The sequence below is a fragment of the Protopterus annectens genome, chromosome 14.part0 (genome assembly GCF_019279795.1).
Source record: "Protopterus annectens isolate FY-2018-M chromosome 14.part0, PAN1.0, whole genome shotgun sequence".
NCBI classification, from domain to species: Eukaryota; Metazoa; Chordata; order Ceratodontiformes; family Protopteridae; genus Protopterus; species Protopterus annectens.
The window spans coordinates 1,042,348,502-1,042,370,928 of record NC_056748.1 but is presented as its reverse complement, the minus strand read 5'-3'; the positions used below and the strand labels follow the sequence as shown (position 1 = coordinate 1,042,370,928).

The window sequence follows — 22,427 nt, the reverse complement described above, 5'->3', positions numbered from 1 at the left end:
AGCTGGCGGACAGACTCAGCAGATCAATACTGATTCTGCATGAGTGGTCCCTCAAACAGCCAGTGGCAAATATAATCTTCAAACACTGGGGTCAACCTTGCTGCAACCTTTTTGCCTCACCCCTCAACAACAAATGCAGCAAGTTCTTTGCTCTGATCCACCCTCCAGGTCTCCAAGTGATGCTCTAGTGCACAATTGGCCCCCAATGTCTCCTTTATGCTTATCCCGAATTTTTTCAGAAGGCATGCAGGCTAAGGAGCTCAGTTATCTTTATTGCCCCTTTCTGGCTTCGACAGATTTGGTTCCCTTTCCTCTGGTCTCATTTAAAATATCATATGTGGATACTAGAACCAAGACAAGATCTCCTCTCTCCACCCGTCAGGATTGCAGCATCCCAGTCTTCATGTCTCAAACTGACCGCATGGTTTCTCCACTTCCAACCATAGTGAGATAGTCCAGGCTTGCCTCCCCAGTTTATAACATCATTCCAGCCTCTCAAAAAGTGTCCACTGTGAAGATCAACAACAGTAAATGGAAAAGGTTTGTTGTTTGGGCTGTAAGTAAGAATATTGATCCCTTCGCAGCACTGACTCATGCATTTTGCTTTTTTCTTAGTATCATCAAGTGCAGTTACAATACTGTGGGTTTGTTTTTTGCAGATTTACATGGCTTCATAGCCAGCCTATTCCTGAGGATTTCAAGTCAAAACTCTTAGACTCCCCTTTAGGCAAAGATCTTTTCTTCGGTCCTCAGGCTGCCAGTTTGTTAAAAACTCTCCAAGACCAAGGTAAGACTATCAAAGACTGCAGGCATATTCTACTCTCCTCGTTTCCCAGACACCATAGGAACTGCCTATTTAAATGTACATCCTTTCTCAGAATGGACCCTAGGACAACTCAAAAACCAAGAAAAGGTGTTCTGACAAACCTCACAGGGAACCTCTATTTGGAAGGTCACTCTTTGGAACTAGAAATCCGTGACTACCTTCGCAGTACCCCTTCCTTTCCTTAAGCCTCCTTACTCCCCTTCCCAAAAAACTGCCACTTTCCCTGGCCTGGTGGGAAACTACAACCACAGAAAAAAAAACACTCCACACCAGAAATAATAGAAAAAGACTTTACTGGTGCATCCGGTACCTCGGCTTTCGCCTTCAAGGAATATTATTGCACTCAAACAGCTTAAACTTTACACACCATATAACTGAGTAATCTATTGCATATTCCCAATTAATCAGACAATCAATTTGTTCAAATCATCAGTGTATGATAAGATTCCCTACCTCAATTTTACATCTCTTGCGCAATATTGGATGTATATAAATACATAAGACATTTCAACAAGAAAGTACATAATATATAATAAATATGAAATATACTTCTTACCCACTGCATAAATACTTCCTAAAGACTTATATCAATGTAAATTTATACTAAGACAGAGAAATAAATAAAAAATGCTTGACCAACTCCTGACATTATATGTATTCTGATGTAATATACTAATTATTTCAAAAATGTATCTGATTTTCAAATTGATGTCTAAATTTAATCCCTTAGGATATAAAGTACCATAATTACTACTACTTTTAGTTTCCAGTTGAACCAGTTTAGCTACAAAATCTTCACCCTGACAAAAATAAGGCTTGACTAACACAATGAAAAAAAGGGAAGAATCAGTACCTTCATGAAATGTGCAGAAATGTTGGGCAACTGGACTCTCCATCCTGCCCCTTCTTATATCACTAAGATGTTCCATAACTCTCTTTTTCACAGCCCTTTTAGTTTGACCAATGTGCCACTTTATTATAGAACATCCACACCCCAGGGTGTATATGACCCTTCTGGTATCACAGTTGTAATAATCTTTAGCCCTGTAGGCTTTATTTAGTATTGTTCCATCTAAATTCTTTATTCTATTACAAATCCTACACTTACCACAGGGGAAACTGCCTGTTTGACCCTTCTCTACCAACATATCTGTGGACAATAATGCTCTAAGATTCTTAAACCTACTGTAGGAATAGGTAACTCTGTCTGGAAAAATGTCCCTAAGTTTGACATCATTGATTATTATAGGCCAAAATCTCCATAGTAATCCTTTAAAGATTTCAGAAAAAGGAGAATATTCACAAAAACAACTTGTCTAATTCCCCATCACTTTTCCCCATTCCAGTAATTCTTTGTCCACTTCTAACATTGTGTGCCAGACCAAATTTATTTAATTCTTTGTTTTTAACTCTACTCAAAATTTCAGGGTCATAAACTCTGCTTAAGAGTTTTTGTTCAATTTTCCCCATTTCATAACCCAGCCCATTCAGATCAGAAGTATTGTTAGCTATCCTCAATAATTCTCCATATGGCAAGGAGGACAGTAAGTGTGGAGCATGCATGCTATCTGCTCTAAGAAAATGATTAACTGCAACAGTCTTGGTGTAAGGATGACAACCTATCTGGCCCTTTTCAGTTAAATTAAATTCTAAATCTAAATACTGCATACTCCCTCTACTAATGTTATATGTAAACTGTAATCCAAACCTGTTATGCATTTTCTGCACGAAATCCTGAAACTCATGAATATCACCTTTACAAATGAATATTAAATCATCAATGTATCTTTTATATAAGATGACCTTCCACTTATGAAGCTCCGTGTTGTAAATATAATTCATTTCAAAGTGATTCATGAATAGGATGGCATAGGCGGGGGTAAATGAAGCACCCATTGCTGTGCCCTCCTTCTGCAGAAAATGCTGGTTTCCAAAATGAAAACAGGTATGTGTGAGTGAAAACTCCAATAGTCTGATAATAAAATCAGTACATGGTCCTTGCCCCATCATAATACCGATGGCTTCCAAGCCCCATTTATTCTTGATATTTGTATAAAGGGACTTGACATCTACACTAGCCCAATAAAAATTCTCAGGCCAATCCATACCAACCGCTATATGTACCAGCTCCTTGCCATTCTTTGTGTGTGACATTACTCTGGATAGACGAACTTTAAGTTGACTGGCCAAAAGCATCCCTACATTTTGTAAATAATAGCCTTTACATGAAACTATAGGTCTTCCCGGGGGATTCTCTAAGTTTTTATGTATCTTAGGTATGCTTCTAAAAACTGCATCTTTTGGATTCTTTATATACAATTTTCTTACATCTGATGTGTTAAGAAAACCTAACCTTTCTCCCCTCTCTAGAATATCTGATAAGGTCATGTTAAACTCTTTTGTAGGGTTGTAAGACAACTGTTGATAAGTCCCCTTTTAAAGCCATAGTCATATTATTGTATTGCTGTGAAGACATTAGCACCCAACTGCCACCTTTGTCTGTCTGTCAAAAAGTGTATTTGTCGCTATTTGTTCTTAACCATTGTAAGGACTCCCACTCAGTCTTAGTTAAGTTATAGTGTATATTGCTTTTTTAAATTTTTTATACTCTAACTCCATTTGCTGACGTTTTCAAAATTAGAAATACTCATAGAGACCTTATGGGGCTTAAAGGTGCTTTTATAAGGAACATTCGGTAACTGCAGTTTACCATATCCAGTGTGAAAACAAGCATTATCAGACTCAATTGAATACCCACCATAACATCATCATCACTTTCATTTTCCCCAAAAATCATAATCATAAACGGACAGGTTCAAAAGAGAATCTAACTCATCAATACTTGCATCCTGTTCACATGAGGAATCATTTATTGAAGCTATATTCACATTACCATCATTATTATTCCCATTTTTAGTATGTTTAAAGGAAGCCCTCAAGTGCAATTTATGATAGAACCAAGTAATTTTGAATATCAAATTTGCTAGGCTGGGTATGAAAGTAGGGATACATTTTACCCCTTTATCTAACAATGTAAAGATATCAATGTTCAAAGTCCAATCAATCAAATTTACAATTTTTAAACTGTTCTTAACTGGAAACAATCCAACTTCCAATGAACCGTTGGGTTGATCCACTTCAAGAGTTGTTTCACCTCTCCTCGGCTCAATTCCGCCTCTTACGATTCCTGAAGCTTCTGTTATTATTGTTGCTGCCGGCATTGTAATTCCCCTGCCATTTTCTGCCCCAGCTTTTTGAGGCCTCTGATGTACCTGAGGTGCCCGTGGCTCCTTTTTCTTGAGAGGAATCTACACTGCCCTCATTAAGGTCTTCAAAAGATATGCTTTTTTTTGCTGGAAGCCGTATCACCTGAAGAGATCGATGAATCTCGCCCTTTCGACTCCTTGCTGCCAAAACGTCATCTCAGGCCCCCCCACCCCGGTTTCCCTGCGTTGCCACAAAAAAAATCATATTGCTCTTATAATCATTCAGATCACACTGGATTTTACCTTTCTTCCGCAAGGTGACTGAATCTTCCACCTTCTCCACCTTATTTTGTAATGCCACTTAGCTTGGATTCCAATGTGGCTTCAGTCGCCGTCTCCGCAAGTTGTGTCTGTGTGCATAAGATCTCGGCCTGCAGTTTCTCCTGCTGTCTTACATTTCATTTAATTATGACCTTCAGCCACGTCTTGGTACAGGCCAAAGAAGCCGTATTCCATTCACCTAACAGGTCAGCCTCATCTTCAGCAAAATCAAATGCTGGCAACTTGCTGATCCTTAGACCTTGGGGAGTGATGTCTAGGGCAATATATCTCTCCAGCAATTTAATATCATAAAAAAGAGTCACCTCTTTAATAAGCAACCGCTCCAATTTAGCAAAATCAGCCTCAAAGGTGTTGGTCTCTCCCATCTTCCACGGGTCATCCCCGGCCACTCCCTCTTCTCTGTCTCTCCAGATTTTAGTGCAAGAGGTCTGGGAATCCTCCACTCCCATTTCTTCACCTCCTGGTGAAAAAAACTTCCAAACAAACGTGACGCAAGAACATATCATAGAAAAAAAAAACAGTCCACACCAGAAATAATAGACTAAACTATAACCACAAGCAAATGGGTCCTTTCCATCATCAAGGATGGTCATGCCATGTCCTGAGAAAATAGTCCTTCCCTGAAAGGCATGCTGCATCCTCCTCACAACCAGTTCTCTCTACTTGCTTCCAGCTTTCAGGACCTCTTGAATCAGGGCACCATCCTACAAGCCCCAAAATATTCTATGGGGAATGAATTCTACTCCAGAATCTTTCTGGTGCCAAGAAAATAAAAGGACAATGGAGGCCCATCCTAGACCTTTCTTTTCTAAACACATTCTTGAAAGTACCAACTATCAGAATGTTGTCTCTTCCTGCTCTCTTGCCTTTCATTCTTCCCTAGGGCTCTCTAGGGTCCATAGATCTGATGGATGCCTACTTGCACATACCTATTCTTCCTTCTTGCAGGAAATTCCTTGTGTTTTTCTCTGGCTCATTGCACTTTCACTTTCACCTTACTGCTTTGCCTTTTGGTCTTTCACCAACACCAAGGATGTTCACAGTGTCTAGAACCAAATGTGGCATTCTTCCGGTATTTTTCCCTACCTGGATGACCTGTTACTCAAAGATCTCACCCCAGGAGTCCTCCAACTCCTGACAAATCTGGGATTCATAATCCAGTATAAAAAAAATCCCACATGGTTCCTACATAGGACCTGGTTTTCCTGAGTTGCAGAGCGGACACAAAGAAAATGCGTGTCTTACTCCTTCAGGAGAAAGTTCAGTTTCTGTCCAAATTCTTCTTAGATCTCTTCTCTGTAACACAGTTCACAGCAAGTGAGATCTTAAGAACTTTGAGTTTTAAGGCAGCTACCATTCCCATGCTTCCCCTAGCCAGACTTCATGGGAGGAAAATCCAGTAGTATTTGAAATCTGTGTAGTCCCACCACTTGGATACCCTGATCTCTCTTCTTCCTTGTCTCAAAAAGGAGCTACTGTAGTGGAAGGAACAGGTCAGTCTCAACCCAGGATGTCCCTTCACATCCCTTCCTTCAAAAAATTCACACAAATGCCTCATACGAGGTGTGGGGTGCATGGACAGGATCATACCAGGTACAGGGCAGATGGCAACCACAGTTTCTGAAGGAACACATCAGCCAGAAGGAAATAAGAGGAGCAAGAGGGAGTGTATAAATATTTGGGAATTTATGAAGTATCAACAATCAAACATTAACAAATGCAAATAAAACTTAATAAAGAATACTTTAGAAGACTTAAATGAATCCTGAAAACAGCGTTGACATCTAGGATCAAAGTCCAAGCTTTAAACCAATTTGCTCTTCCTGCCCTAACTGAAAGTTTTGGAGTGATTGACTGGCCCAAACTGTATTGGATAGATTAGATAGTAAAACAAGAAGGATGATGCATGCTCATCAAATGATACATAAAAATCAGTTGTTGTTGTGTCTTTCAGCTTTTCCCAGTTAGGGGTCGCCACAGCGGAACTCCGGTTCGCTAAATGATTGGCAGTAGATTTTTACGTGCCGATTTCCCAGCTCTGACGCACAACCTTCAACGAAGGTACGCCCATTCACGCATATCTCCACACAGAAGACGCTCTAGCTGAGAATCGAAAAGGACAACGTCTTACTGTGAGGCGACAACGCTACCGCAGCACCACCACCACAGTATTAAAAATCAGTGCAAGCCAGAATTAGATATTCCTCATTCTGAATGAAGGCTGGGTTTCCTTGAAATTGATTACATGTATAGATCTGCAATCATGGGACTCCGCACACATCTGCTGATGTCATAGACCCAAACGTAGTGAAAGTTTTGAAACATGGAGAATAAACCTACGATAACTTCTCTGCTTAATCTAGCAGAAGCATGTCAGCATCAAGCAAGAATGGAAATCAAACCAGAAGTAGATAAAAATCAGGCAGCAACTGAATGCGCCAAAAACAAAATAAAGAATATAAGGTGAAGGACCAGATGAGAAGGCAAGAAAACTTTTGGAAGAACCTCATGCTGATCAGGAACGAATGCAGGAATGGTTAAGGAGAGGCAAATTCAAACGAAGAGCTGAAAGGTTAATATTGGTGGCCCAAGATAATGGGCTACTTACACACTGGTTTACAAAGTCCATTGAACATGTGGGAGAAACAGACAAATGTAGGTTTGTAAGACCAAATTGGAAACAGTACCACATCTCGTTGCTGGTTGTGACATACTAATGGCAGAAGGACTGTATACTGAAAGGCATAATAATGTGGCAAGACTGTTGCACTGGAGATTGTGCAAACATTATGGTACTGAAGTGGTTGAAAAACACTGGAAACATGAGCCACAAAGCATCCTAGAAAATGAAGAAGTTTACATCACATGGGATCACCCATTATCAACAGTTGAGAAGATAGATGCTAGAAAACCAAATATAGTGGTCCATGAAAAGAAGACAAAAGTAGCATTGATCATTGAAATCACTACACCCAGTGACTATAGTGTCTTGCTTACAGAGAGAGACAAAGTCATAAAATAGCAATGTGGAAGAAAGATGTACAGACAGTTCCAATAGCAGTAGGAGCAATGGGGCTTATAAAAAAAAATCTACAGTCATATTTAGATATGTTAGCAGTACATGTAACCCCATACGGATTGCAGAAGGAGTCAATACTGGGCACACTGCGGGTGTTATAAACAGCACTTTTGGCTGACATCAAAGATTGAACCAATACTAATTTCATGAACTAATCGTACTTTGACTTAGGAAATGGGTCCATTCCCATCATGGTAGTAGAAACCCAAAAGATTGAGAGAAATTAAAAAAGGGAAATACCTCATACGAGGTGTGGGGTGCATGGAGAGGATCATACCAGGTAGAGAGCAGATGGCAACCACAGTTTCTGAAGGAACACATCAGCCAGAAGGAAATTAGGGCTCTTCTACAAGTGCTGCAGACCTTCTTCCATCTATGGAAAACATGACCACTCTTATTCTGCACAGACAGCATTACAGTCATGTGGTACCTAAACAAACAGGGAGGTACCAGATCCTACTAATTCTGCAGGTTAGCACAGGAGGCATGGAACATAGCCACCCAGATGGACAGTCACCCTCACAGACTCATATATTCCCTCACAGGAGAGTGTGCTGGCAGATTTCTTAAGCCACACCTTTTAGGACCTCCACAAATGGACCCTGAGTATACAGGTCTTCCAGTCAATCACTCTTCATTGGGGCACACCATAGATGCACCTGTTAGCGTCACCAACCAACCATCAGATTCCCCAGTTCTGTAATGGGGAACTTTGTCCCTCAGCCTGGAGGACAGATGCCTTCTCCTTCCAGTGGACAGGGAAGTTCTTTGCCTTCTCTCTACTACCTCTGCTTCCAAAAATTCTTCTAAAGGCAAAAAAGGGAAGCACCCACCCCTTTTACTGTCCCCCTTTTGGCCGAGACAACATTGGTTTCCCTGCTTTTTCATCTGACAAAGGGAAATTACAGGAAAATATCTCTACAACCAGACCTAATCACTCAACAAAAATAATTACTTCTCTACTCTAAGGATGTGGATGATAAGGTTCTAGTCCCTTGATGGGACCTATTCTCTGAGGAGGTTGTTCAAGTTCGACAAAAAGCCAGGAGACCCACTACAAGAAAGTCTTACACAGCTAAATGGAAAATATTTTCTTATCAATGGCACAAACATAGTCAGGACCCACTCTTAACACAGGTCCCTGCCATCCTACAATATCTTTGTGAACTACTTCTTTCAGGCTTGGCTTACTGTTCTGTCAAAGCTCACATGTCAACCATCAGTGCTTGCCTGCCTCTCAACCCCCTACTTATGGCCACCTCAGAGGTTGAGCTTTTTCTGAGGAGAGTCTATCTTTACCCCCCCCCCCCAAGAAAACTCATTTCTCATTGGGATCTCAATTTTTTGCTGAAAAAGCTTACATTAAATGCATAGATTCTGCCGGTTTAAAATTCTGCACTTGGAAAACTACTCTACCACCTTTGTTTGGAGAGTTTCTGAGTTGCAAGTTGTCATGGCCATTCCAACTTTTCTTGTTTTTGACAAGGACAGGGTGACTCACAGGGGTAATCCATCCTTCATGCTTAAGGTAGAGAACAAGCTGTCCCTCAGTCAGGCTATTCACCTACCTGTTTCCTTTCCCAATCACCAAAATAGGAGAGAAAGAATCCTACTTTCTCCACACTCACAGCTGAATATCTGGATAAAACTAAATCCTTCAGAAAACTGACCAGCTCTTTGTATATTTTATGAGCCTTAAGCTGGGCAAGCTGGTCTCCAAACAAACTGTTGCAAGTTGGATATCTAAGGCCAGTTCCTTCTGCTATTTGAATTATGGTAAGTATTTGCCTTCCTGCTCAAAAGTTCATTCCACTAAGGCAGCTACTTCCTTGGGGGCTTTCACAAGGGAATAGATGCCAGGTCTATCTTGGCTGCTGCTGCTTGGTCATATGTACACACTGTCACCAAACACTACAAAATTGATGCTTTCTCCAGGTTCAGGGCTGTTTTTGCTAGGTTTGTCCTGTCTGGACTGCTAGACAGGTCATCTACTTATTATCCAACCATGCTTCTTTCTACCTCTGTCAGCTCTGAGAATCACCCATGTGTCAGGAATACTCCAACAGTGACTTCAGTCAGGACATAGTGCCAGTTGTGTAAGAACTTACCATAACAGTAGATGTCCTACTGATCACTGTTGCAATATTCCTTCCCCTCTTCTCTTGCTTACTTCAGCCTTCTTTTTCTCCCCCTCTACTTTTAACTCTACTCTGCTACATGGAAATGGGGAGTTTACTTGCCTGTTCAAGCTACACCCCTCCTAGCTGACTAGTGTCCCTATCTCAGTAGTCTTCAGGTCACTGGCCTGGAGATAGTCTGAGGTACACACTTGTACATCCTTCTTTTATAGCCTTAAGAGCTGAGGTCATGCACTGGATGTACAACCTTGGGAAGGTAAAGATTTGGTATCCCAGCCAGATATCAGCAGTGACAACCCATATGTCAGGAATACTGCAGTAGTGATCAGTAGGTCATCGTCTATGTTTGGCTTGTTGGTTTTAGATTTGTAATCATTTTATGGCTGTTGATTTAGATATCCAAATATTCAGTTAATTTAGATATGAAAGATATTGTGCTTAGTAACTGTGCACAATTAGTATTGTGCCGTATAAATATTTGTTAACGTAGAATGTTATATGAAGTAGTAGAGACTGATTGTTCAACATTGCTTTATGTTTGCTGTTTAATACCTATAGTAATGTAGCACAAGCACTTTTTACTAACATTTGGCAAAGCCTGTTTTTTTAGCAAAATGTAGGAATGAATGATATACCAATAAATAAAACAAGACTCACTGGAAAGTTAGGATCCTAACTCATTGTATTCCCACTTCATGGAATATATTACCTCTGCAGGTGAAAGTGCTAGTTTGACCACTATTCTTGATAACTGGCTAGGTAGACACAAACTTACACCAAGATTGTTATGTACAGCCCTGCTTGATTTGAGAGGTGATCACTATTAAGTGCTTGGAAAAGGAGGCATGTACATATAGGCGTGTCTACTTAGAGATGAATATGGCTAGGCATCTTATGGTTATTAAGATCACTTTCATAGAAACAGAGCCGGTTCAGCCAGTGCCCTGGGCCCCTACTATGAACCAGTGCCCCACCCCTCAGCTCTTCATGAGAAAAAAAAAGTATGTTGCTTCTACTGGCACACCCCCAGGTGGCCAGATGCACGACACACACCCCATCCTTCCTGCCCTAGGCATTCGGGTACCATTTCTGTGCCATGCCCCAACCCTCCTTTAACATATTTTATTAAAAACATTTTTTTCTTTAAAATTGTAACAAACTGCTACAAATGTAGACTGGAGACGCATTAGAGGCTCAGAATAATTGTGGACTTCCCATAAGTTGAGTAAATATCCATAAAATAGCAAAAATTCTAAGTTTTTATTTTAGTAAGTGGAACTGATCCTTGTCAGATAAAACCTTTGAGGTTCTACCACCTAGCATTTGAAACTTTCCAGTGAATATATCAGGTGACATGTGCGCAAAACAAGGTTCCAACGGATTGTGAAATAATACAAGTCAGAAACAGACTATGTATAATTATGGTTTATAGTCAGAAAAACTGAAAAAAAAAATCACATTTTTGTGCTACCATGTATTTTTCTTACCTTTGTGTTGAGGGCTCAAAATCAGTCCACCTCAAAGTTTGCTTTAACACTCACACACTGCTCAGATCACAGTTTTCCTAGTTATATTAGAATTAAAAGAATATATTAATATGATCATTGTCTGTTACAACCTTCACTCTTCTTCTGAACCAAAATCACCTAATCCATCCTTCTTGTACTCCCATCCTTTTCTTTTAAAGATGCTTCAACCTTTGACTCTTCCAATGTGTTGGGAATCTCTCTGGCTCTTCCACTGTATCTGGAGTGCATCTTAATAATCTGTTAAGACCTTTCGTGTTCAGTATTCATTTTACTGCACTGTTAGAACACTGCATTCATGTTTCATTTCTAGTGCCTTCCCTGAACTTTGTGTGCAAATCTGCTACTGTACCAAGGTTATGCTTTCAGTTTTGTCTTCTTTTTGGGTCTTGATAGCAGAAATTTGTTAGTATCTATGTTACAGACTCTCACACAGAGAAGAAATATGTGTAATCTCCCACAATACATTTTGTCATATTGTTTGCATATATACTCTGTATTTTTCTGCCTTGTAAACTGTCTTCTGTACATAAACATTTGGATTTTCTAATTTCCTCTTGTATTATTTTTTTCTGTGCAGCAGCCCTGAATTCTTATCATGAGAGATTTTTTGAGTGAGTTTACAGCTCCATTGTCTTGCCTGTTTGCTTAAAAGAGTTTAGCCTTTTCTTTTTGTCCGATTCTTCTGAACCTGTGCAAGTTATTATTGACTGAGATTGTAGAATACCTGGATATTCACATGTTGAAGTGACTATTAATGTAGCACTGGGTTTTTTTTCCAGGGCAAGAAGATACATTGCCTCTATCCCGAGCTTTCTTCAAAGGAGCTTCAGCATGCGTTATCTTATTTGATATCACATCAGAGAAGTCATTTCACTTTTGCAAAGAACTAAAAGCAGCTGTTGATAGAGAAGTTGTTCCTGGCAGTGAGAAGCCTGTGCCATGTTTGTTGCTGGCAAATAAGGTAAAGGATTCATGAGAAACCACTGTAAATTCCCAGGTAAAATTGTGCTACAGAATTTGTGTATTTCCTACAAGAGTATGACTGTGGTAATATGGGCTGAATACACATCATTAGCTGTTCCCAATATGCAGAAATATTTCTTATTTTGCCTTAATATTTTGCACCATCTATTATTCTGCCTGCATACACAGTCCACTTGCAGACAATACATAGACACAACTCAAAAATCCTTCTTGGAAATGAAAGCAAGTTGTCAAAACTTGAATACACCACTTCACTTCTCCCTTTAATTTTTTATAAAAAGGAGGAACATATTAGAATTTCAGCATGTTTTATCACAAACCTAGTAATCAGAGTTTAAAGTGAAAGCACAAAATACCTTTATTTTATTTATTTTATTTTACATTTGTTTACCAGGAGTGTCTGGCTGAGCTATTGCCCCTTTTCAGTGGAGGCCCAGGGAGAAAAGCTCCAAAGATATACAATGCAATAAAAATAGCAATAGAAAATTTTAGTAGTTAAATATGTAAGCTACATACATGTATATTGTTGACAGATAAAACAGTAGTATAAACAAAAACGAGAATGTGAAGAGAGTAAAATAAGTTGTATGTTTTGGTTTAAAAAGAGAGTTGAGTAAAGATAAGGTTTTGTATGCAGAGTAGCAGAAACTTAAAAGGTTACATACGAATTTCAGGGAGCAGAGTATAGAAGAAGCGTTGGAGGTTGCAAAGGAAGTATAGGATGAAGTAGTTAATTTTAAGTTTTAGTTAGTTTGACTGTACTATAAAGGTAGGTAATAATCATGGAGGGTGAGTACAATGGCAGGACTAGTGCTTTTTAAAGTGGTCTTTGTGGTTTGCTAGCTTAAATTGTTTGGGGTGAGTCAGGGTCCTTATTTCTAGTGGGAGTTTCGTCCATGCAATAGAGGGATGGTAGCTATATATGTTGCACCCTGTGTTGGATTTGGATTTATGGATTTTTAGTAGATCTTGGGTTGAGCTTCGGAGAAGTCTGGTAGGGGAATACTGAGAGATGAGAGAAGATAAACTTGGACAGAAATCAGGCTGATATAGGATGGAGTGTATGATTTGGAGTTGAGATGGTAGGAAGAGGTGAGGTAGTTCGGGCCAGTTCAGGTATTTTAGAAAGAGACAGTGGTAAGATTTATGTGTTTGTTGAGCTGCAAATCTAGCTATTTTGTGGTATGTTGATTCTAATTTGGTAAGTAGGGAGGAGGACAGATTTGTGAGTATTTGGGAACAATAGGTTAAGCATGGTAGAAGGTAGGCATGGGTAAGAGAAATCATAGCTTCAGTAGTTAGGAATTTGTTGTTCCTGTACAGTGGTCCTAGCTTTTGGTGTTTTTTTTTTTTTTTTTTTTTTTTTTGACACAATTGTTAATGTGAAGATTGAATTTTAGTTGGTCATCAGTGGTAATGCCAAGGAGTTTTGTGCTAGCTTTGACTTCTATAGGAGTATTGTTTAGGGAACTTATGGAGAAGGAAAATCATACACCCACTGCCAGAAACTTCTTTTTCAACAGCTGTTTTATAGCAACATTTTCTTTGACAATCCACCTGTTAAAACATCTTTTTCTCAAAAACTATCTAAAATCTATTTCATTTGCATGAACTCTGTAGGTAAATTTAAGAAATGGGGTGGTAGAATTCAGGTATTCCATAAATTGTTCTATCTCAAATATCATCCAAAAATCTCAAGAAAATCTATATCTTAGAAATGTAAGGGCAGAAAAACACACACCATTTTTCCCACTCTGCCAAAACCAAATTTGCAAATATAGGAGTACATTTTGCCCCATAGCGACCCTAGCAGTCTGACAGAAAAACTCTCCTTCAAAGATGTTTTAACAAGTGGATTGTCATCAAGTATTTTTAGGAAAAAGACTTATTCTTACACTCTCCTTTATTATGATAGTTGCCACTCACTGTACCAAAAGAAAAGTGTGGTAAAAGGACAAATGGTCAGGTTATTGAGATTAATAAGTGAAGATGATGTGTTTGGGGAAAGGATGGCCATTTTAATTGGAATGTTTAAGAATAGGGGATATCCTCTTAAGATTTTTGTTAAAAATAAGGAACAAAGTCCTTAAGAAATGGAAAACGACTTTTACCCCTATTTTAAAAATGTCAGAAAACATGGAGACTAGGGTGGGTCAGAAAACTTTTGGCAATGATGTCATGGTTATCAAATGTAATCATGATGCATCCCTTATTATTTCTAAGCTTAACATGTTTTGGGATTTTGTTTTTGTCCCTAAAATAAAAATCAAATTGGGCATGAGACCCAAAGTAGCTTATAGTAATGAAAACAATTTGAAAGAAATACTGGAAATCCAGAATGGTAAGACATTTGAGGCCTATAGATCTGTTGTGTACAAGTGTAGAGCATGTAGTTATTGCAAGTTTGTAAATGATGGCCCTTATGTCTCTGTAGCTGGATTTAATAAATTTTTACAATGCAAGGGCCAATGTAATTGCAATACAAAGATGGTAATATATATAGCAACGTGCACGGCATACCCAGGATATTATATAGGGGAAAACTACTCACAGGCAAAGAGATAGGAGAGCTGAACACATTACTGATATAAAAAAAAACAACAAAAAAAAACTGTAGTGTCCTATATGTTCATAGTACAATATGTATTAATTAAAAAAAAAAAAAACTATATTTTTTTATAACTGACATGGTTAATATTAATGAAATAGGTGGTGATCCTAGAGTTGAGGTTGAAGTGAGAGAGACTAAGTGGCAATTGAGGCTTAATGCTAAGCAAAACCCTGGCATTAATGATTGTATTTTAGTCGCAGGTATTCTGAAACAAAGGGCTAAACAAATATGAGTTTGCCATGATAGGCGAGATATTTAAGGATCATAAAACACTTTTTAATTATGAATTGGTTGAATCCAGGGAAAGCAATAACAAGTGATTTTTATACAACAGAAACATTTTTTTTTTTGGTTTTTGGTTACAATGGTGTTCAGTCTACGTGCTATTTTTTAATAAAGGGAACTATTTTTTATTTTATTATTTTTTAAAACTATGGAACTAGTGTATAAATGCTTTATATATATATATATATATATATATATATATATATATATATATATATATATATATATATGTATATATATATAGTGTTATATGTTTAAATATTTACTGTTTCTTTAAAGCAGTTCTTCCTGAAGGTTAGCTGTAGTTATTGGATGCAAATTTTTTAATGACTAATTGATACTATTCATGATTATGGCATTCAGCATCTATTTAAATGTGGGTTTATGGGTTTGTTGGTTTGACTCTGAAGATGCCATTTGTTATGAAGGCGAAAGCGCTGTCAATGTTATTGTAAATAAAGTACAGAGGTCCTGTTTATTCCACTCGTGTGGTGATTTTTTATTTTTTTTTTCTAAAATTGTACAAATCAGTTTGATGTACAAATGATACAAAATTCTTTACAAAACTCCAGCTAGTTATGCTGGCATATGTTACACATGCACTTCCCTACTCTCTCTAGCATAGCTGGCACTACCTCACATCATCACAATGGTATCAAATAATACTATGTGAATGTTATAGACCTTAGCAAGCATGAATGCCTTTAAGACCCTCATCCTTGGCACTAGTTTCCATATATTATAAGAAGAGATTCACTTGTTCGTTTCATTGGCTGACTCTTATCATTTACAGCTGAGGACATTTGTGGGTGAACACATCATCTCTAGTCCTGAAATACCCATGGGGATCTTCAGCTTCAGTGGAGCACCATGTTTTCTATATATAGGTTCACTGTCTTTAGGTACCGGACCAGTCCACTTTATCCTGATTTTTTGGGATTCATTTAGATCCTGCTCCAGTGGTCTTTTAAATGTGCTCTACTTCAGAAATTGAAAGAATCTGTTCATGGCACATTGGTCGGAATAATTCTTTTACAAATGTTTCCTGTGGAGAGCCCCACTTGTAACTTGTGTGATAAAGTGTAGTATATAAATCATACCTCTTAACTTCTTTACTCAAGAATTCTGGGCAAAGCAAAAAATAATATCTGGACAAAGGCCCAAAATCAGGGACAAATTTGAATTATTACTCTGTCTTAAAATGTTAATAGAACAGATATTGTATCAACAAGCATTTTCTAAAAAGCATGAAACTTTAGACTGGCGTTATTGACTGATTGAGTGTAAACCTAAGTGATTTACCAGAAAATCAAACATTTTAGGAGGTATACAGAAATGTGTGTTCTGAAAGAATTCAGCAAGTGTCGAACCAGATGTCTAATTTTGGGGTAGTATGGTGGTATAACAAAAAAAGGAAATGGTGTCCATTTGGGTATACAGGGTTTTTCATTTGCATCTTGAAGGTTTTCACATACCACTCCATACCCTTTTAGTACCATGATGTACAGGATTACTGGAAGAATACAGAATACCATTTTGTTTAATGAAGCATTGAAATTCCTCAGATCTTAAATGAGTAATACCATTATCAGTCGCAATATGTTCCAGTAAACACAGGATGAGGTAAGCAATTTCCACAGCATTTTCAGAAGTGTTTTCTCACATTCTAAACATTTCTAGCTGTTTTAAATACCTGTCCATCATACTTATGAACATCTTGTTAAGGAAAATGTCTTTCAAACCAATATACAGTCTTTTCCAAGAATCAGTAGCAAAATCACATGAATGCAATGAAACCCAATGCAGCACCTTCTGTTTCAACTAGCATGCTTCACACCCTTCACACATTTGCTCCTCACCTGTATCTTATTTAGGTCCATGAGACAAACTCACATGCAAAAGATTTTTTTATACCAGGATACCCAGAACAATGTGTCTTCAAATTAAGTTTTCCCAATTTTAATGGTACAATAATTCTACTTCCCTACAGAATCCGTCCACACTTAGAAGAGAGTTCATGTCTTTAAATATAAATATGAAACACTTTGAGACTTCATTCTATCTCATAACTGCTGTGTTACATAATTTATTTTATAAACCTTTGACAGCATGTAATGAATAAAGTACAAGAAAACAATGAATGTTGAACATCGATATTCTCCTTTAAAATTTTCAGTTGTACCTTCCATTGTGGACGACAAATCCCTTCCCCCACTCCCCCTAACTTGTATATACCAACCCAAAGATCAACATATGTCAGTGCAAAGGGATTACTCCAAGAAATGACACTCTTAGACTTGGTACATGTAAACCTGCATTGTAGCTCACTTGATCACACTATTCCAAAAGTCGCATTAATGAGACTCACAATATCAAATAATTACCAGAAAAGCCTGCTGTGCTTAGAATGGTAATGTTTTGAAAATGTGTAGAAGGATGATCATGTTGTACCCTCACAGATAATTTTAATAAAACGTTCCTAAAGAAGGCTGTAGATGCTAACCAGGTAACTTGAGGCATAACCTCTCGAGACAGGATTTTGTTGTACTTGTTAGGGCAGAAAACAGTATGATTAGCTAATCAATTAGAAGGTGTCTATTTCATTGTCCTCCTTAAAAGAAACAAGCTCATCATTTGTCTCATGGTTTTACCCTGTCTACATAAGACCTTAAGTCCTATGTACATCTGTAAAGTGCATAATGCTTCCCTCTTTGTTTTCCTAAGTAAATCAAAAAGCTTGGAAGTTGTACAGATGAATCCACAGATATAATGGAGAGAGTTGTTCTCAAAGATAACCTTTCCTTGTGAAGGATTATATAAGTATCCTTACACTTTATGGCCTACAACACAGAAGTTCTTGAGTTAACAGACACTAGAAAAAAAAGCCTTCTAAGACAGAAAATTTAAGTTACTGGAGTTAAATGTTTCAAATGGAGACAAAGTCAGCTTCCTTATTACAAAATCAAGATCCCAAGATGGATCCACTGGATACCTATGAGGTTTTAAATGTAAAATACACTTTAAGAGCTGGATAAAAGTGGTTCCTGTAGATAAAGGATACCACTGAAAATTGTACTTTAATAATTGAGTAAGCTGTCCTTGTATAAAACAAATGTTCAGAGTATTTCAATGTTTATTTTATGTACGTATGTGTGTGTGTGTGTGTGTGTATGTATGTATTTATTTATTTATATGTGCATGTATGTACTATTTATTCATCGTCTACAAGGGCAGCTCCATTAACCCTTTTCAGACATGACCAAGGCTTAATGATCAGCAGTACACACACAAAATACAGAACAAGTCTACAAACTGATGCATAATTAGGAAAAAAACAAGTCATAGCATATAAAGCTACTAATATGTTGGCAAATTCCACAATGGGTTTGATGATCATCCTTTGATTTCCCATCAGTTATGTAAAATCTTTCTTAAAGGCACTTTACATCTAAAGCCCCCTTTCAAGGATACTACAGTTCCATGGGATTTGACCTTAGTATTACAATACTTAGTCCTACAGCCATCCAAGGACGGAGAATAAGGTGAAGGCAATATTCACCTTTATTTGAAAAATTTGGAAAGAAGACTGGCAAATTTATAGTCTGGTCAGTATTAGACTCTGGAACTACTTTAGGTAGAAAAGAAGGATTGGTTCTTAAGGACACTTTATCCTTATGAAAAATCATGTAAGGGTGTTTCACACATAAGCCCTGCAATTCAGAAACTCTCCTGGCAGATGTAATGGCCACCAGAAAGAGTTTTCCGCAATAAGAAATTGAGATCGCAAGTAGCTGCTGGCTCACATGGCTGAAGGACTAACTATTGTAATACTAAGGTCAAATCTCATGGAGCTGTAGGATCCTTGAAAGGGGGCTTTAGATGTAAAGTGCCTTTAAGAAAGATTTTACATAAATGATGGGAAATCAAAGGATGATCATCAAACCCGTTGTGGAAATTGGAAATGCCTGCTAATTGGACTATAATGGTGGAAGCAGAAGCTCTAAACCTCTAAAAGGGAAGCCAGAAATTCCAACACCTTTCAACAGGGGCTGAAAAGGGATCTAAATTATTTGTACGAGTTCAGATTGAGAATCTCTTCCATTTGCTAAGGTAAGAGTTTCCTGGTGGACAGTATGAGAAGCCAGAAGGATTTTTTTGTACTGGGGAAGGTAATTTGCTCTGCCTGCAGTTAATGGAATTGGAGATACCAAGCTTCAGTTTGAGATTGTGAAGGTTGGGATACACCAATCTCTGTGGGTGAGACAATAGGTCTGGATTTGGGTCCAGAATCCAAGGACGGCGAATCAGGTGAAGCCAAAGGAAGGGGAACCACACTTGATGGGACCAATAGGGTGCAATGAGGATCACTTTGCTTCTCAGTCTTTGGGCTTTCTTCAAGAATAGGGGAATGAGAGGGAATGGGGGAAAGACATAAAGCAGTCCCCGGGTAAATTGTGGAGGAGTGCATCTCTCATGGACTCCCCCTGTGGGGGAATTAGGGCAAAGTAGCTACTGCATTTGTTGTTTATTGTGGAGGCAAAAAGATTGCAGCTAGCCTGACCCCAGCGACAAAAATTTTTTATCGCCACCTTGGAATTTAGAGACCAGTCATGAGGCAGGAGGATGGGGTCTACTTCACCCTGTCGAAGGCCAACAATATCGAAGCTGATATTGGCACCAAATTGCCAAAAGCGAAAGTCATCGCGCATGTAAACAGAAATCTCCCTAAGGGGAGATTTCCGTTTACTGCAATGTAGTGCGATCTCGGAGTTGGTATATTTAAGTAGCAGGGGGTGTGGGGGATGCAGGGGGGCAAGCCCCCCTGCATAGAGCAATTTGTGTTGTGTTTGGGTTTTTTTTTTTGTATGTGTGTGTGTTCGATGTTCGGCGGTTTTGACATTTTCATGTCTTATTACGCTATCGACAGTTTGAGTTTTCAACAGTGTAATATAAACGCGGAGGATGCATTTGCTCAGTTTGTCTGCTATCATGTTGGAGCTTCCCAGGATATGCATTACTATTAGAAAATGGTTGGAAATGATAGCCCATTGCCATATTTTGTGAGCTTCCCAACACAGGGGGTAGTATCTGGTTCCACCTTGCTTGTTGATGTACCAGACTACTGACATGTCTGATTGGATTGCAACTGTTCCCAAAGGAAGAGCAGACTGAAAGGCTTGCAATGCTAGAAGCAATGCCCTCAATTCTAAGACATTGATGTGCAAATTGGCCTCTTACGGGGACCAAGTCCTTTGAACTGCTCTTCCCAGATAATGCCCCCTACCCAATCTGGGAAGTGTCTGTGGTCACTACATAGATGGGCAGAGGAGTGAAGGTGCAGCCCCATAGATTTTCCCCTGACTTCATCCACCAGGATAGATCCTCCTTGCAGAGATTTGTTGTCACTATCTGAAAAGACATTTGCTGTGTCAGTATCAACCATTGGGCCACTAACAGCCATTGAACCAGCCTTGTGAGATACCTTGCGAGAGGCACTAAAGTTATGGTGGCTACCATAGAACCCAGAGCTTGCAGAACAAGAAAAGCAGGAACCTTGCTTTTGGAAATGATTAGTTGTACTTGCGATCTTAAGTCTGTGTAGAAGGAGAGATGCTACGCAAGAAATCGTATTGAGGCGTGCTCCTATAAATTCTAGGTCTTGTGTTGGAGTCAACTGTGATTTCTCTCGGTTGATCATAATTCCCAAAGACTGGAAAAGGTTCAGTATGATGTCTGTGGTTTGAAGCAGTAGACGCCTAGTTGGGGCAGTGAGGAGCCAGTCGTCCAGGTATGGAAACATTCGGAATCCGCGTAGCCTCAAGTGAGCTGTTGCTGCTGCTATGCATTTGGTGAGCACCCTGGGGGCTGTGGTGCGACCAAAGGGCGGCACTCTGAATTGGAAATGACTGGCTCCCAGCCGGAAGTGGAGGAACCTTCTGGAGTGTTAGAGCACATCCAATCATTCTCCTGTAGAAAGGGAAGGATAGACTTGACCGTGACCATCCAGAATTTTGTTTGCTGAACAAAAATGTTCAGAAGGCTGAGATCTAAAATTGGTCTTCAGTCCCCTGCCTTTTTTTGGCACTAAAAAGAATCTTGAGTAAAGTCTGGATCCTCTTTGGTCTGGTGAGACTTCTTGGATGACTCTCTTTTTTTCTAGCACTTGTGAATTTCTATGGCTGCTTGGTCCCTCTGTCTGGGTGGAATATCGGGGACTCTTCTTGGAATCTTTGGAAAGAGAGTAAAGGGAATTTGGTAACCTCTGGTGATAATTCTGTGCACCCAAGTGTCTGATGTTATCAATAGCCAGGCTGAGTGGTGCATTGAAAATCTTCCCCTGACTGCTTCCAGAGGTAAGCAATCGGGCCTCTATTCAGGAGCACTGGTACAGCTGCCTGGAGAAAAAATCACTGGAGCCCTGATTTTGCAGACCTCCTCTGCCACAGGGAGGGCTTCTTCCCCTTGAACTCCCCCTTCTGCCCCGAGGGGAGTTTTCACCACGTGTGTCTTGAAAAGGTCCTTGGGCCTTTTTGAGCCACATTTTTCCACTCCTCTGATTCTTAGAGTAGGCTCGCTGAGGAGTAGAGAAACAAATGCCCATGGGCAGAAAGGGTCTTTCCATCCTTTTCACACCTGGCTAGTGTATCTCTGACTTTGAGGCCAAACAAGGAAGATTCATCAATAGGAGCATTGATGAAGGAAGACTTGAAAGTTCTGTGAAGTCACACAAGCGCATCCAGGCGTGACACCTTATGGCAACATCTGAACCCACTGCCCTTGTCATTCCTTCTGCAGCATGAGTGATGAGCCACATGGACGAGTTCGATATAGATTCCAGGGTGGCAAGCTGAGAGGCAACTTTATCCCACACCTCATCAGACACAACTCTAGCGAGGGTATCTGAGAGCTCCTTTATCAGATCCCTTTAGAGTCTAGTAAAGTGTGCCATGAAATTCAAGGACCTAAGAGTGAAGGTCAGTGATGCAAAGACCCGCTTCCCAAACCTGTCCATCGTCCGAGACTCTCGATTAGGAGGGTCAACAGTGGAACTCTGCTCTGCAACTTCCTTTTTGGTGGATGCCACCACCACCATAGCATCTACTGCTAATCTCTTTCCCCAGTGCGGTTAATTTTCTGGAGCTGATAAGATTTTGTCTGGCCTCTGGGGAATCAGTTCTATGAAATCAGGAGCCTTCCACATGAGCTACACGATAAGCTTGATAAGGCCGTCAGTGGGTGGGGGTCACCCAGGAAGTAGATGGGCGAGCACCGAAAACCTGCAAGTACACAAATTCCTCTGAGGATGGGTTTGTGGACTTCCAATCACCTCTCTATTTTGAGATTTCCAGGATGCATCCAAATGAGACATCTTCAGGGAGTGATTGGGGAGCCTCCCCTTCATCATTGTCTGTGTCTTCTGTGACAGA

The 22,427-nt window shown here is 39.3% G+C and overlaps 1 protein-coding gene across 1 annotated transcript in view; it reads left to right on the top strand.

Moving 5' to 3' along the window:
* Nucleotides 1–22,427, top strand: part of LOC122789414 (ras-related protein Rab-7L1-like) — a 719,422-nt gene that overhangs the window by 460,801 nt on the left and 236,194 nt on the right. The window contains exon 4 of the mRNA XM_044056845.1: nucleotides 11,900–12,081. Coding sequence (XP_043912780.1) covers nucleotides 11,900–12,081 — 182 coding nt within the window. The remainder of the gene's footprint in view (nucleotides 1–11,899; nucleotides 12,082–22,427) is intronic.